The sequence below is a fragment of the Oryctolagus cuniculus genome, chromosome 6 (assembly GCF_051225735.1).
Source record: "Oryctolagus cuniculus isolate XC-2025 breed Fujian yellow rabbit chromosome 6, ASM5122573v1, whole genome shotgun sequence".
NCBI classification, from domain to species: Eukaryota; Metazoa; Chordata; class Mammalia; order Lagomorpha; family Leporidae; genus Oryctolagus; species Oryctolagus cuniculus.
Window position 1 is genome coordinate 39,441,714 of NC_142872.1, and position 15,064 is coordinate 39,456,777.

The window sequence follows — 15,064 nt, forward strand, 5'->3', positions numbered from 1 at the left end:
GTGGCGAAAGGTAAAGAAGTGGGCAGGTTTTGAGAGCATTGTCTGACATGCTGTGGAACTTGGACTTTAGTCCAAGGGCAGTTAGAAGCAGCCTGGTGGAGAACAACATCTTTCAAAACATAGGGTCCCTGGGACCAGGTCAACCAAGCCAACAATGAACAGGTCAACAAGCCAACGATGAAAAGACTGTGCAAAGTGCTGTTTGCATTCTCGTCTCTGTGACCTTCATGGCAGTGGTCGGACCTCCTTTGAAAGTGGTTTCCCCCAATAGCCGGGCACACTCCCCCAGCCCTCTACCCCCACCCCAGCAGGCCACGTAATCAGGACTCCCAAGTTTCGTGTGGCACAGGCTTTCCCAAGACCCTTGGAACTGAAGAGCCACCAGGACAACTGTCAAAGACACTTGCTTCATAGATAGGCCGACCGAGACTCAGAGGAGGAAAGTCACTTGTCCAGTGGCCCCATTGAAGTCCAGGAGTAGCCATCTGGCTGTAGGGCTTATCATGCCTAAAGAGGAGCCCAATGAGGCAGAAAGGTTGCAGGAGTCAAGAGGCGTCCACCCTCGGTGTCAGCCCTGCACCAGCAGGGCCCTCGGTGCCTGCCTTGCCTCAGCCTCGTGGGCTCTGATAGACACACCATTGGGGGCAGGGCTGTAGTGTCTGCAAAACTCGGACATCTCTTAGGCTGGTAACCCATTGCTAGCCATGGAGTCTGAGGGTCACTAAGATGCTTACTGTTGCTAATAAACAGTGGATTTCTGACTATCTGATATGAATTCAGATATCTGTATCCTTGGGTAAAAATGAACCTCAAAAAGGTACAAGAACAGGGAGAGGCCCCCTGTTCTCCAGGAGTCGGGAGATCTGGTCCCGTGTCTGCTACAGGCTTGCTATGGGAACTTGGGCAAATTCTTCCCCATCTCCATGCTTCGGAGAAGTGAGATGCTTGAATGTGTGGCAATTTTTGAGCATGTACTCTGTGTCAGACACTGTTCGTACGCTTCTGCGCTTTCATTCATCAGAAGACTCCTGGCCTCCCAGGTTCCCTGCACTTGACCACGCTGTGGTTTGAGGATGGGAAGGCTTTGTGGAGCGTATGGAACCTCAGACGCCTTCCAGGGTCCCACAGGGCATCAATACTGTGAGCCACAGCGAAAGCACCGGAATCTCTCTTCGGCGTTTCTTGCTTAGAAGAGATTTCTAATCCTTATGCTGGGACTCACGGCGCCAAGACTCAAGCGGGCAGGCTGCCTCAGAACCTTTGGGCTGTGTCTCAGGGCACACAGCGCCTGCCAGTTCTAGTGCAACTTCTCATGCAACGGTTCCAAAGTGGGGCCCAAGATCTGTCTTACTCAGCTGGGACAATGACCCCCAGGAGTCTGATGCGCCGGGAGCTGCCTGGTCAGTGTGTCTCCAAACAGAGAAACAGGTTCCACGTTTGATTAACTCAGCAAATATTAAACCTTCCTTGTGTACTAGGCCCCATGCCAGGTGGTGAGCAGGGGACCCCGCCCTGGAGGTTTTCACTGACCCAGAACATAAGGACCTCAGGGATCGGAAATGAATCCCAGCATTGCACAGTTGGGGACCCTGAACTCAGGACAGCCGCATGCTCAGAACCTTCCACGTTGTCACCTTTCGAGGTTCCTATTTACCCAAAGACACACATATCTGCATACTTATCAGTTTCTCAGAAATCCATGGTACACACTGTAACATGTACAGTTTTCATGTGTCAAATAATTTTTTTTTTTTTTTTAGATTTAAAGGCTAAGTGTCAGCAGGTATATTTTCTGCTCCCAAACCCGCAGAGGCATCCCAGTGTGTACCCAGCAGCGGGCTGCATGTGAAATCCCAGGAACATGCACTTTGTTTTTTAAGCACTAAACATACATACAGTGGATGTTCCTCGAAGCATAATTTCAGCTCTTGCTGAAATTGTCTATCCTAACACTAAGGCAAGGACAAGCACGGGGTGTTTTTAAACACAGGAATAAGAACCGCCGTCACACTGAGCCTTGCTCCATAGCCCCCTTGCCCTGGCTGTACAGGACCACGGACCTCACGCCCACCTCTCTTCGCAGACCTGTTTATGTCCCTGTCGCCTGGGGGTGGGCGTGACTTGCCCCTGAATCCCAGCTAGCCTGCGATTGGCTCCAGGGACCCCAGCATGGCCGCCGATTGGTCCCCGCCTCGGGCTTGAAAGGTGGCTCGGAGCGTCGGACACCTCAGACGGACGGCGGCCAGGGATTCGCCGCGTCCGAGGCGAGCCTGCGACGTGCGCCCAGCCCGCCATGGCCCGGCTGCTGCGGGCGTCCTGCCTCCTGTCCCTGCTCCTGGCTGGCTTCATCCCCCCCGGCCGGGGCCAAGAGAAGTCCAAGGTGAGCCTCGGGGGCGGGGAGACAGGGGAGGGGACCCAGCTGCAGGCGTGTCTGTCACGGCGGCCAGGCACCCCTCTAGCCGGGCTGGCACCTGAACTCCACTTGCAGCCCCTCGGCCCGGGCCCCAGCCCCACCACTATCGGTTCCTGTGCAGCGCCACCTACTGGGGATCTGAGGACTGGGTTTCCAGGTGCGCAGACTGAGCGCTGGAGAGAGGGCTGTCTCCCCCACGGCTACCTCGGGTGTGGGGGTCACGACGCTACATCTATCACCGCTGTACCCCAGCCATCCCCCTCCAGGGTGGGGCAGGGCACAGAAAAATCCTGGAGACCTGGCCTCAGAGTTGACCACGCAGCTGCCGGGGAGGCTGACAGGTGGGGGAGCAGGGCAATGCCTCTTGGTGGGCTTGGGGTGGGAGAACTGCTTTTGGGCTCTACCAGGGCAGGAATGATAAAGACAGGCTGAGAGGCCCACTCGGAGTCCAGGGCGTTGGCATAAGAGGCAGAGGGATGTCACACCCTCCCGGCTGGCGTGCAGAACATGCCAGATTCTGAGATTCTACTCCTTGCTGGCCTCAGTTTCTCCATCTACAGGCGGTGGGAGAGGGCCAATGGCTCGCGGAAGGGGCCACATCCACAAGCTGTTCTCTGTAGGGTCTCCAGCTGTAGGACAGCCTCACCACTCCCAATCCACTGTTGGTGTTGGCCTGAGCAAACCTGGTCACTGGAGAAAGCCGGGGTTGCCAGCTCAGGAGAGGCAGAATTCTCCAGAGCTTCTCGTCTGTCCCCAGCGGGGTGGGGATGGCCTGGCAAGCTCGTCTCCTCAGGCAGTATTGAGAGGGTGGGTCGCCTGGAGGCTTCTCCTCTCGCCCAGGTTGCGAAGGAAGAACCAGGAGCAGGCTAGGGGCAGACCCAAAGGGAGAGAGTTTTGTCTGCAGCCTCCCAGTAGACACACACACACCCCAGCATGCTGGTGTAGGCTCAAGGTTTGGTGTCGTGTTCCTAAAACACTGTAGGGTTTTACTCCCAAGTCTTAGAAGCCCCTGGCTCTGTTCCCGAGACTGCTCTGTCTGCTCAGAAAGCCCATCCCGGGGTCCGCATTCTTCTCTCTGCCCTTTCTGTTCTCGGTGCGGATCCCTGGGTCTGCCCCTCCTCGGCAGTCCGTCTGAACACTGGATGGCTGTGAAGCCCTCCGTCCACCACCACCAACTTGGAAGGCATTCTCAGGGCAGGCACGGCTGCATTTTAAGATTCTGGTGTGGAGAAGAGGCAGTGGTGGGCTGATTGGCCCCATGCTGTCAGCTCTTAGAGAGCCAGGGAAGGGGCGATTCAGGCCTGCCTTAAGAAGGCTGGGTGTCAGGGTATGGTCCTGGGAATAACTCATCCTGCTGCATGGTTTTTTGTTCAGAGAGAACAGGAAGGGTATGGCCTGTAACAGTTTTAGGGGGAGGTGTGAGCTTACCAGATGCACCCAGTCAGGACCTGCCATGGCGGCAGCCTGAGCATGGCCGTCTTGCCTCCCAGGTCCTTACACTGAGATACTGCAGCTGTGGCTTCTAGGACCCAACTACCTGCCTCTCCAGCTCGAGGACCAAGGGACAGGGAGGGGGCAGCTGGAGAACCCAGGGACCAAGGATGACTCAGCTCGAGATGTTTTCCTCTTCGCGAGCAGCAGGGAGGGGCGGGCGGGCCCAGGGAACTGGGGGGATTCTCCTTTCCCTGCTGCGTCTTGCCCATTCCGGTCCAGCCTGAGGCCGCCCAGCTCCCTGCCCGTGCTCTGGAGAGAGTCACCGCTGCTGACGTGCTCGGGATCCTAGTAACCGCTGGTTTCTAGGTGACTGAACGAGGCAGCGGGAATCATGGGGCCGTTGCCAACCGCAGGGCAAAAGGGCCCTGAGTAGGGCGCCCAGTCTGACTCCATCTTACAGTCAAGGTGCCAGGGGTGCAGCACAAGCAAAGGGGTGGCAGAGAGTCAGAAGGATGGCAGGGCCCTGCATGCCGGCCGCTGGCCTCCCCGCGTGTCGCTGCAGTGGCGGTGGTGAGAAGGGAGAGGAGAAAGACTCAAGTCCAACAGCCCCGGCCAGCCAGGAGTCTGGCTGAGTGCTCCCTTGCAGCTCTCAAGCCAGCAGACCTGTCCTGGGGAGGGTTGGGCAGCCCTCATCTCGTCCCGCCCCGCCCTGCACTGTGTCCGTGTGCCCACAGCTCTCGCCTCCCTGGCCTCAGCACAGAGCGTGGAGGCTTGGCCATTCAGCCTCTGGGGACACCCGCACAGTGGATCGCTTTCTTCACGCGGGCTGGGGGACAGTGGAGGCATCTGCCATAACGTAGCAACCTGGGCGCCCTGGACCCTCGCTGCAGGTAGAATCCTTACCACCCCTGGACTTGGGTGTCCAGGCGGCTTTCAAGCCTGTTTTGTGTGCCCACTGTCTCACGGCCATTTTCAGAGCAGACGGTATCCTCCGACCAAGGCCCAGAGAGTGGAAGTGACTTGCCCGGGGCCACACACTCGGCAAAGGCTAGAACCTAACAGGAGGGGTCCCCCTGCCGCACCCCCACTTGAAAATGCCCAGCTGATCCTTCTCATTTACAGGCTCCAATTATCTGGACAGCCGCCTAGCATTTTTGTTCCCCTCCACTTCCCGGAGACGGTTTTTAGATGAGGGTGGAGGGCAGAGGTGGAGAGGCATGCAGGCATGCTGGAAGGCAGTGTTCCGGCTGCTGCAGCTCCGAGACCCAGCTGGGCTGCGTTGGTTGTGCTCCGGTTTGTTGGCGTTTCCATGTGAAATTGATCCCAGCTGGGGCCGAGGCAGCCCAGGAGCAGGAGGAACGTCGTGCTTAGGTTGTGGGCCTGCCTTCCCACACCTGGGAGAAGTCCTGGGGTGTGGAACACGAGGCTCACGTAAAGCAGGGCACTGGCACCACAGCCACAAAGAGCGCACAGCTGCCGGGGAATGGCCTGGCGCAGGGGGCCCAGGCTCTCCCAGCTCAGCTGGCCTGCCCGCCTTCATGATGGAGGCAGCTCCTCTGCTCCCCGCTGGGACCACCCCTGCCAGCCTGGATGGCTTCCTCCACACAGGGAGGCCCAGGTACCTGGTCTCCACAGCCAGTTTTCCAGAAGAGAAGCAAAGGGGAGGAAGGAATTTAGTTCTCTAACCCCAGCACACGTCTCTGCCCTCTCTGGATCGCGGCTGCTACTTTCTACTCCATCTGCTTCGTGTTGCCACCCCACAGAGGACAGTAGGGCCAGGAAGGACCTCCCACACCACCTAGTCCCATGCTCCACGCTCTTCCACGGCCAGCCCACCTGCTGGCTTGTGGCACTGATGCAGTGACAGCTTTGAAAAGGCAGACCAGAGTTCTGCAGCCCGGGTGGGGAAGGAGGCAGGGTAGAGTAGGTCTCTCCCACTGATGGTGCTGCTGTCGCGCCAGCTGAGTGAGAACAGCTGATCCAGCTCAAGACACTCACCTTATAAGTAAGGAAACTGGGGGCCGGGGAAGATAAAGGGCCAGTCCAAGACCACAGAGAGTAAGTGGCAGGCCAGGATGTGGACCCCAGGTCTCCAGCCCACGGTCCAGCATAGCCCATCCCTCCTCATCCAAAGGGTTGACCATGAGGCAGCAGCTGAGCAGATGGGGGGAACAATGGTCACTGTCGCGTGGCTCACGTACACAGAATATCCAACATACGAGGGGTCCTCGAAAAGGTGTGGCAGTGCACATTATGAGAAACTGTGTGGCTTTCAAAAGTTTCTGACCCCAAATAAGCCGATCTTTGTAAGTCCATTTTCCCCTTTTGACACTTCCTGCATGGCAGGCCCTGCTGCTTAGCCTGCCTAGCCCTTCTCATCCTCACGGCAGGCCTCCCGCTCCCGACTCCATGGCCTGTGTCCCCGTTTCACGACAGCACCCTCGTCTCCCCAGTCCCCCTGACCCGGAGCCTCAGAGCTGCCACTCTCCCTGACGATTCCTCCTTGCCGGCCAGCTCATCCCTCACAATGGCCTGCTTTGGGCCCTTAGGGTCATTTACCTGGATTGTTGCACCAGCCATCCAGCCCGTCTCCCTCAGCCCTGTCTGCCAGTGACCCCACCAGCAGCGTCCATGCCTGGTGAATGTTCTTGAAGTGACACGAGATACAGAAGTAACTGACACAGCAAGTCACGTGCAAGGTTCTACAGCACACAGGTGCTTACGAACAGCACAGTGCTAATTCCACGTGCTTGTTAAGCGGTTACAGCTGTGTTCACCATTTTCTTATACAAGGACTTGGAAGACCTTGCTTCTAGTCCAGTCACCCTCCTCCTTGGGAACGTTCATTAACTCGGGAAGGGAGGGAGGCCCAGGTTTGCTTCTGGCTCTAACTGCTCCCTGGTGCTGGTCTTTCCCTCTTCCAGACAGACTGCCATGGCGGCGTGAGTGGCACCATCTACGAGTACGGCGCCCTCACCATCGACGGGGAGGAGTATATCCCCTTTAAGCAGTATGCTGGCAAATACGTCCTCTTTGTCAACGTGGCCACCTACTGAGGCCTGACAGGCCAGTACGTGGGTAAGCACCAGCTCTCTTCCCCTGCTTGACTGGGAGCTGTTTCTGCCGCTGGAGCGTGTTTCACTCACGGGGCATCTCTGGTGCGAGGGGAAGGGAAGGGGCAGTGATCAGAACAACCCAAGCCCCAGGTCCCAACTCCACTGTGTCCCACGGACTGGGGGAGTTGTTTAGCTAAGCCTGAGGTCTGAAGGCCTCTGGACACACTCCACGATGGCCCTGCGTGTCCTTCTTGGTTGCCTGGGCACCTCAGCTCCTTTAAAAGCAGAAGGGATGGAGAATGAGAATATCCCATCTCCCATCAGCCCCATGTGCCTCAGTGCTTCTCTTGGAACCCCGGAAAAGCAGAGCCCATGAGGCCCCAGAGTCGGGGGGAGGGGAGGGAACGCCACATTTCTCAAGTTCATTCTAAAGTAAACTTGAAAGGTGTTCTGGTTCAGCCCTTCTTCCCTTTCCCCAATTTACAGGTAAGAAATCCCAGACCCACTATGAAGGAACAACTTTATCAGCCTCACAAAATGATTCAGGGTAGAACCAGGTTGCCTGTCTGATTCATCTGTCTTGAGCTGGGGCAGAGTAGAGCCTGAGGGAACAGGTGGACCAAAGGCACCTGCCAGCACCCAGGGAGAAAGCTTAGGTTGTCTAAGCACAGCAGGCTGGCAGGGTTGATGCTGCTGGCTGGCTGGCTGGCCAGCAGGGGCTGGGGGCAGGCAAGGTGATCTGACCCTGAACGTTCTGCCTGGAAGTTGCAGGCGAATTCCTGGAAGCAAAGCCACAAGGGCTTGCTGGCCCTCTGGCAGGGTGTGCTCTGCCCAGAGTGCCTATTGCATTCGCGACACAGCATGTGCAAGAGGCCGGCTGGATGCTGGCACTGCACAAGAGGCCAGGACCACTCCTACCTAGAAGGTAGGAGGGTTGTCAAGGCCCACTCATCTCAAGGAATTCCTCTGCCTTCTGCCCAGGGCTGGATAGTTCTTGCTCCAGGAAACTTAATCTTGAAAGCTCTGAAGAGCCCCCACCCAACTGGCCAAGGTGGGTCTTGGCAATGGTTGGGAATTGTGTCCCAGCATTGCCACACCCAGTGGGCGACCTTGGGCCAGTCCCTTCCCCTCCCAGGCCTCAGTGATTTCAGCTGTACATTGGGTAAGCCACAAAGGACAGTGGATGAGGCAGGGGCCCTCACCAGGCTATCCGGTCTCTGCTCTCTCCCTGGCCCAGAACTGAATGCACTACAAGAAGAGCTTGCCCCATTCGGTCTGGTCATCCTGGGCTTCCCCTGCAACCAATTTGGAAAACAGGAACCAGGAGAGAACTCGGAGATCCTACCCGCCCTCAAGTGAGTGCTCACTCGGACCCACATTATACCTGCATTCATCCAACAGTCACTGGCTCCCACTGCCCACTCTGGATAAATGCCAGATCCCAACACTCCCTCCCTCGTCTGTCTCCTCTCACTTCTGAGACCTGTGCCCAACTAAGAACATTTCTTGTAGGTATGTCCGGCCAGGCGGGGGCTTCGTCCCCAATTTCCAGCTCTTTGAGAAAGGCGATGTGAATGGCGACAAAGAGCAGAAGGTCTACACTTTCCTGAAGGTGAGTCAGCAGCCGCTGCACGGCGGCCTCTCTGCCCGCTGGGACTCTGGCTGCTCCTGGCCCCAGTGCCCCCTGCCCCGATCCCTGGGCTTCTGGGGAGTTTCTTGGTATCACACTACTGTTGCAACTCAGACCCTGGAGGTACGGCCCCAGAAGGGCCCAGGGAGGAAGAGGTGAAGGGTCTCCCAAGCTCCCAGAGTCACAGCAGGATGGGCAGTCAGTGTTCGGACTCCTAACTTGTGCTGTCTTCTTGGCGCCGTCCTCCCTGCAGCCTAGGAAGGGGGGAGGCCAGCTTCACACCCCTTTCTCTCCCCTGCCCCAGAACTCCTGCCCTCCCACCTCGGAGCTGCTGGGCTCACCTAACCGCCTCTTCTGGGAACCCATGAAGATGCATGATGTCCGCTGGAACTTCGAGAAGTTCTTGGTGGGGCCAGATGGCGTGCCCATCATGCGCTGGTACCACCGGGCCACAGTCAGCAACGTCAAGATGGACATCCTGGCTTACATGAGGCGGCAGGCAGCCATGGGGGCCAAGGGCAAGTAGCTGATGGCTGCCCCACCCCTCGTCCACTGTGCAGGGACCAGGGAGAGACTGTTCAGGAAGGAATCGAGGAATCCATGTTTCTCATCACACTGCTCACCCACCACAGACCCGTTTCCTATTACACAAGGCCCCAGCCTGACGCAGATGTGTGCAAACCATTGTGTGTGCGTGTGGTACTGTGCATGTGAGTGCACACGTGCCTGCAGTTGTGTGTGACCGGGTGTGTATGCACGGTGCACGCCAAGTGTCTACCTGGGTGGACACCCGGGATGCTGCTTGCGCTGTGTAGAAAGCTAGAGATACTCCTTTCTCTCCAGTTCTTCTGCCCATGACAACAAATGGCTTTCAGCTAAGTTCAAAGGAAAAGTGGCTGTTGGTCCGATTCTCCTGCTCTGACCTGGACCTCAGCTCTGAGGCCATCACCTCCCGCTGCCTCCAGATACCACCACTCCAGAAGTTTCTGGGTCTACTACACTTCCCAGCGTGCCTCCTCCTTCCTGAAGGCCCTCCCAGGTCCCCACCCCCTCACCCCCCACCTCCCTACACTCCCTGAGATCCGCCAAGGCAGATGTGAGAGTGAGGGCCGCCTAGCCTGTGTCAGGGGTGGCGTCTCCATGAGGGAGGGGCCCGAAGCCCTTGTGGGCGGACCTCCCCTGAGGCTGCCTGAGAGGCCCGGCCCTTAGTGCATTCAGGCCGAGGCCCCTGGCAGAGATGCCGCCCCTGCTCTTCGGAGGACGTGCCCTTTCCCTTCAGCCTGGCCTGCTGGCGTCACACTCACACCCCGTTTGCCCAGTAAAGGCCTTTCTGCAGCAGCTGAGCCTCCTGTGGTGCATCCTCACAAGTGGCTGCCCCGCTGCGGGCAGGGGAGGGCAGGGGGGCAGGGAGAGGACTGGAGGTGGGCGGTGGGCGGTGGGCTGTGGGCCTCCATTCGTTGGCTTCCAGCAAGGCTTACTCCGCAGCTGGGGTTTATGACACCAGTTCACATCAACTCCCATTCTTGCCATTCTCAAGGCAGCTAGAGTGATGCGAGGTGTTCCACTTGACAGAGGAGGAAACTGAGGCTCACAGAAGGGCCAGGCCTTGCCCCGTTCTGATGAGTGAAGGGCAGGTATTTAAACTGAGGGCCCCTGACCAGCAACTCAGGCTCCTCCCACAGCCCCTGGACCCCAGGGGCTGTCAGGAAGTCAGGGGAGCAGCCAGGACAGAAAAGAACACCAGTCACAGATGGTTGATCTTTAACTTGGATTTATGTCCAAGATTCGTGCAAACAGCTGCCCAGGGATGGACAGCCACCACTCCTGGCCTCTGGCGCCAGAAGCCTCCAGCTGCGGGGCTGAGGGCCTGGACTTGGCCCAGGCAGCAATGGCTTTGGCAAGGCTACTATGGTGCAGAGGGCCCCGGTGGCAGAACAACACCCTGTCGCTCTCGTCTGCTCTGGCGACAAACCTGTTCTTCCCGCAGCTCCTCACAGAGGGGTAGGGATGAATGTGGGACAGGTCCTGCTACAGAGCTTGAAGCAAAAGTTAAACACGCACAGTGAGTCTGGCTGGAACCACTTCTGGGAAGGCTTAGCAAGGAAGGGAATCCTGGCCGCATCCCACTCTCAAGACTGGTGTCCCCCGGTGGCTTCAGCAAAGGATGACACTCAGAGCCAAGGGGCAGGGTGCTGAGTTATTCCTGGCGATGCTCAGACGAGCCTTGTGGGTGAGCCTCCTTGGTCTCACTCACAGTCTTGCGTGGGCCTGGGAGCGCCCAGCACCACCCATCTCGGCCTTCTGCCAGCTGAGGCTCTGGCCACGGAGAACACGTGGCCTCAAGTTTTTCAGTCATCTGAGGTCGGCCGGCTCTGCAGGACGACGGTGGAGCCACATGACACAGTCTGGTCTCACTGAGGCCCCTCGCGGTCATTTTTTGTGGAGCCTGAACAAACAGAAATTGTGAAGACTTGAAGATACACAGCACAGTAAGTTTCAGAATCCTACATGGAAACCAGTATAGTCACGGTGAAAATAATAGCTCCAAGAGTACTTCCAAAAGTTTGTAGTGAAGTTAAATGATGAACTTATTCTGGTGCAAAAATAATCTAAAATCTGTGGATACATAGAATCTTTACAACTTTCTTACAAAATGCACATTACAACAATTACACAGATTTCAATTTTTCATACCAAAATAAACTGTCCTTTAACTTCCATTTTCCCATCAACTTTTGAAAGTCCCTGCCAGAGGTCTGGAGGGCTACTGAGAGCCAGGCTCTGGGCACAGCACAGCTGGCATATGCATCATGTGGCCTGCACCGGGCCCTGTGAAGCAGGCAGCTTCTTGCTCCGTTGTGGAGGGGGATCTGGGGTGCAGCACATGTTAAAATGATTTGTTCCAAGTCCCAGGCCCAGGAAGAGGCGGAACTGGCTCTAGAGCCCAGAAAATGGAGCAGCTCTAAAGCTCTAGCAGCCAGAACAGCTCTGTCCATCAGGCAGGCTCTGTGGGAACCGTGAGAAAATGAACCACCGGTCCAGTCTCCCTTTCCAGCTGGTGCCCTCTGAGCTGTGTGCCTCAGTCCCTGCTCGCACAACCTGCTGACAGAGCTGGCTCCAGTTCTGCTCACCTGTGACCCTGACAAAGTCCTCTGCATGCCGATGGGCTCAGCCTCCTACAGCTCCCACCCACCGGCTGGGATTCTGGTCCTGGAAGTTCAGCAGGTGAGGCAGCGCCGACTGCCCCGAGTGCCCTGCAGGCGGTGAGGGTGGTCACTAAGCGCCCACAGCTTCCTCCTGGCCAGCAAACCCAGCTTTCGTGGCAAGCCCCAGAGCTGGAGAGGGCTTCTCAAAACACAGAGCTGGTCATGCCACGCACTCTGCTATAAAAATGTCCAGTGGCTCCACGCCCCCATGGCTCAGGACACGGACCCGCTCTCCTCCTGTGCCCTGCAGGGCCCTGCACAGTCTTGACCTGCCTACATCCCTAACTCTGCCTTGCTCTTGGACCCGGCCCCACTGGCCTTTCCCAGCTCCTCAAATTGGCCATGTTCGTTCACTCCCTGCCGCTAAGGCCTCTGCATCTGCCATCCTTTCTCAAGCCACCCCCCAACCCCCGCCTGGCGAGTGCTGCGCACTCTGAGAGTCTCAGACGTCACCGTCTCTGCAAAGCTTTGCTAAGCACCCTGGCCAAGCCAGGCGGGTACATGTGTGGTGCCTGGCAGGTATACTAGGATAAGTAAATGCATGGTTTCAGTCCCCATCACTCCCTTTACCGCCACCCCGAGTCAGAAAACAGGGCCTCTTCTCTATCTACCAAGGTCCCAGAGAGGACATCACATGCAGTTGGGGCGGTTCTGACAGATAAGCTCTCTCCCTCGGGCAGGCAGGCCCCACTCACCTTGTTCTGCTGGCCTGGCTGTGGGCGAGTCCATCACTTGGGAGCTCTGGTTCCGCAACGCTCCACAGGGTGAAAACCAGGTGTATTCCGGCTGTGACAAAACTGGGACTTAATAATCAATAGCAATTCTGGAAAACCGCACCAAGCGATGGCAGAGGCAAGGGCAGTGAAGTGCAGAAAGGTTAAGTGGACTTTAATCCCCACAATAACCTAGGGTGCTGCTTCCCCTTTCCAAGGAAGGAAACTAAGGCTCAGAGGGTAAGTAGTTTGTTGAAGGTCATCCAGCTAGAACAGTGGACGAGCATGGACTTGAACCCGGGTCTCCACAACTCCAGCGCTAATCTCTTGAGCACCACATTCTAGCACAGTGGTTAAGATGTGTACAGAGAAAGCTAGAGGAGCAGAGGCCAGGCAGGAGGCTGCTGGCATTGTCCAAGGGAGAGCAGGGGATGACTGAGGTGAGGATGTGGCAGAAGGACTGGAGAAGATGGGACAGGCAACAGAAGCTCTCTGAAGAATGATAAGAAGGGGAAAGAAAGGCCAGTGCCACGGCTCACTAGGCTAATCCTCCGCCTGCAGCACCAGTACTCTGGGTTCTAGTGCCGGTTGGGGCGCTGGTTCTGTCCCGGTTGCTCCTCTTCTAGTCTAGCTCTCTGCTGTGGCCCAGGAGTGCAATGGAGGATGGCCCAAGTGCTCGGGCTCTGCACCAGCATGGGAGACCAGAAGGAAGTACCTGGCTCCTGGATTCAGATCGGCACAGTGCGCCGGCAGTAGTGGCCATTTAGGGGGTGAACCAATGGAAGGAAGACCTTTCTCCCTGTCTCTCTTTCACTGTCTGACTTTGCCTGTCAAAAAAAAAAAAAAAAAAAAAAAAAAAAAAAGAAGAAGAAGAAGAAGAAGGGGAAAGAAGCAAGCAAGCGAGAGAGCCGGCCAAGGAGAGGACTCTGGAACCTGGTTACACGTAGGGGTGTAAGAAGTCAAGCCTTGGCCTTGGCCCAGGGTTCACAGGGCATCCCCCTTCATGCCCTCTCCATCCTTTGCCAGTGACCCTGACTGCTATGGGCTGCAGAATCCTCACCCCTAGGATAGCCAGACAGAACCAGGCCCTGGACACCTGTGCCACCAATGCATTGCTCAGGAATCTCAGAGGCTGCCTTTCTGGCCCACTCACTTGACCTTCCTCTCTGGAACTAGAGTGTGTGTGTGTCTTGGAGGGAAGGAGGGGCACAGACTCACCAGATGGAAGAGACGTGAACTGGGGAGCGGGGGTGGCTGCTCCATGGCCATGGGGGGAGGAGGGTAGCGGATCTGGGACCAGTCGTCAAACCCATGGTGTGGCACCCTGGCTGGCATGGGTGGGTAGGCATAGGGGTAGGCCCCGCAGAGGTGCTCCGGGTGGGGCTCTACATGGTAACGTTCTCCTGAGGCCTGCAAAAAAGGCTCGTGTCTGGCGCGGGCCTGCAACAGGCTGCACAGGCCATCCCCAGCAACACTGACCTACATCCCTCTACCTAGAATATTATCTCTCTGAAGGCTGGGTACACGGGCATGGAAGGGTGGCACATGGGCATGGAAGGTGGGTACATGGCACGGAAGGTGGGTACACGGCACGGAAGCGTGGGTATACGGGCTGAGAATACCAGCAATGAAGACAGCCAGTGCGTCCTGAGCACCAAGGCTGTGTGATTATTGCTCTAAGTCTTTACCTGTGTTACCTCATTAGTCAGCTGGTAGAGAGTGTCGCACATGCACTCTCTCGCCCATCAGACTGTAGCTCCTTGAAGAAGGTAAGGCGAGGCCAGTGCTGCCTCCTCCCTCAAGCTCTCACCTTTGCTTTCCTCTTCTGCTGTCTGAGGGCTTCTTTTGCCTTCTCCTCATCTTTGAGTGCTTTTAGCTAGAAAAGGAGGGAGGGAGACAGGCCTGATGGCACAGGTGCCTCCTGGCCAGGCCCGGATCTAGGGCCTACCCTGGCCGGAGGGTGGAAGGGCTGATGCCTGCCACCACTGTAGGCTGCTGTACCCAGGCCAGCCCAGGAAGCACCCTGTGGGCTGAGCACAGCCCAGCTGCAGAGGAGCTCTGCTCATCGTGGGTGGTCTGCACCCAGGGCAGGAGGGTCCGTGTGAGCCTCGGCAGCTCTGTGCTTCCACATGAACTAATCTTCTAGTTCTGTTCTGTGGGCGGCTCAGGGCCAGTTTCTAAATTTGAGCCTCTAAGGCATCCAAGTCGATTGTGGAAAGTCGGAGCAAGAGACGCCTGAGGGTTAAAGTGCTTCACTGCACAGAGGGGCAAGGTGGGGGAAGGATTTGCCCAGGTCCCACAGCAGTGCTGTGCACCAGAGCTGGAAGGAGAACCAGTGGGTGTCTGGACACCCAGGCTTACCAGGGACCCTCTAATGGTACTGCCCTCCCACTGCCCTGCCGCAAGGATGGGCTGGTGTCCCTCCCCGGTGCAGCCGCCCTCACCTGGGCATTGGACATGGTGACCTGGGCCTGCAGCTTCTCCACCTGCTTCTTCAGCTCTTCCTTCTCCTCATTCATGCGCTCTCGATCGCTGCGCTCCCTCTGGAAGTCCTCCTCAAAGATCTTTACCTGGAGGGGCCGGCGGGTGGGGTGAGGGGCAGGGTCGTAGGA

The 15,064-nt window shown here is 57.3% G+C and overlaps 2 protein-coding genes across 13 annotated transcripts in view; one reads left to right on the plus strand and one right to left on the minus strand.

Annotated features, from left to right (window-relative positions):
* The first annotated feature begins 2,123 nt into the window (after positions 1–2,123).
* Positions 2,124–9,876, plus strand: GPX3 (glutathione peroxidase 3). Its single transcript, NM_001256900.1, is given in 5 exon segments — positions 2,124–2,380; positions 6,772–6,925; positions 8,141–8,258; positions 8,416–8,515; positions 8,838–9,876. Coding segments are annotated over 5 exon segments (681 nt in total). The 5' UTR covers positions 2,124–2,293; the 3' UTR covers positions 9,060–9,876.
* Positions 9,877–10,287: 411 nt separating this feature from the next.
* Positions 10,288–15,064, minus strand: part of TNIP1 (TNFAIP3 interacting protein 1) — a 55,635-nt gene continuing 50,858 nt past the window's right edge. For 6 of the 12 annotated variants that reach the window (XM_008255274.4, XM_051843549.3, XM_070076336.2 and 3 more), the window contains 5 exons: positions 14,897–15,022; positions 14,263–14,328; positions 13,671–13,862; positions 12,435–12,525; positions 10,288–10,979 (listed from right to left, as the gene is read on the minus strand). In XM_008255274.4, coding sequence (XP_008253496.3) covers positions 10,945–10,979; positions 12,435–12,525; positions 13,671–13,862; positions 14,263–14,328; positions 14,897–15,022 — 510 coding nt within the window. In that variant the 3' untranslated portion in view covers positions 10,288–10,944. Of the gene's footprint in view, positions 10,980–12,434; positions 12,537–13,670; positions 13,863–14,262; positions 14,329–14,896; positions 15,023–15,064 lie in introns of all 12 variants that reach the window. The other 6 variants (XM_089336113.1, XM_089336114.1, XM_008255276.5 and 3 more) reach the window with 2 other exon arrangements.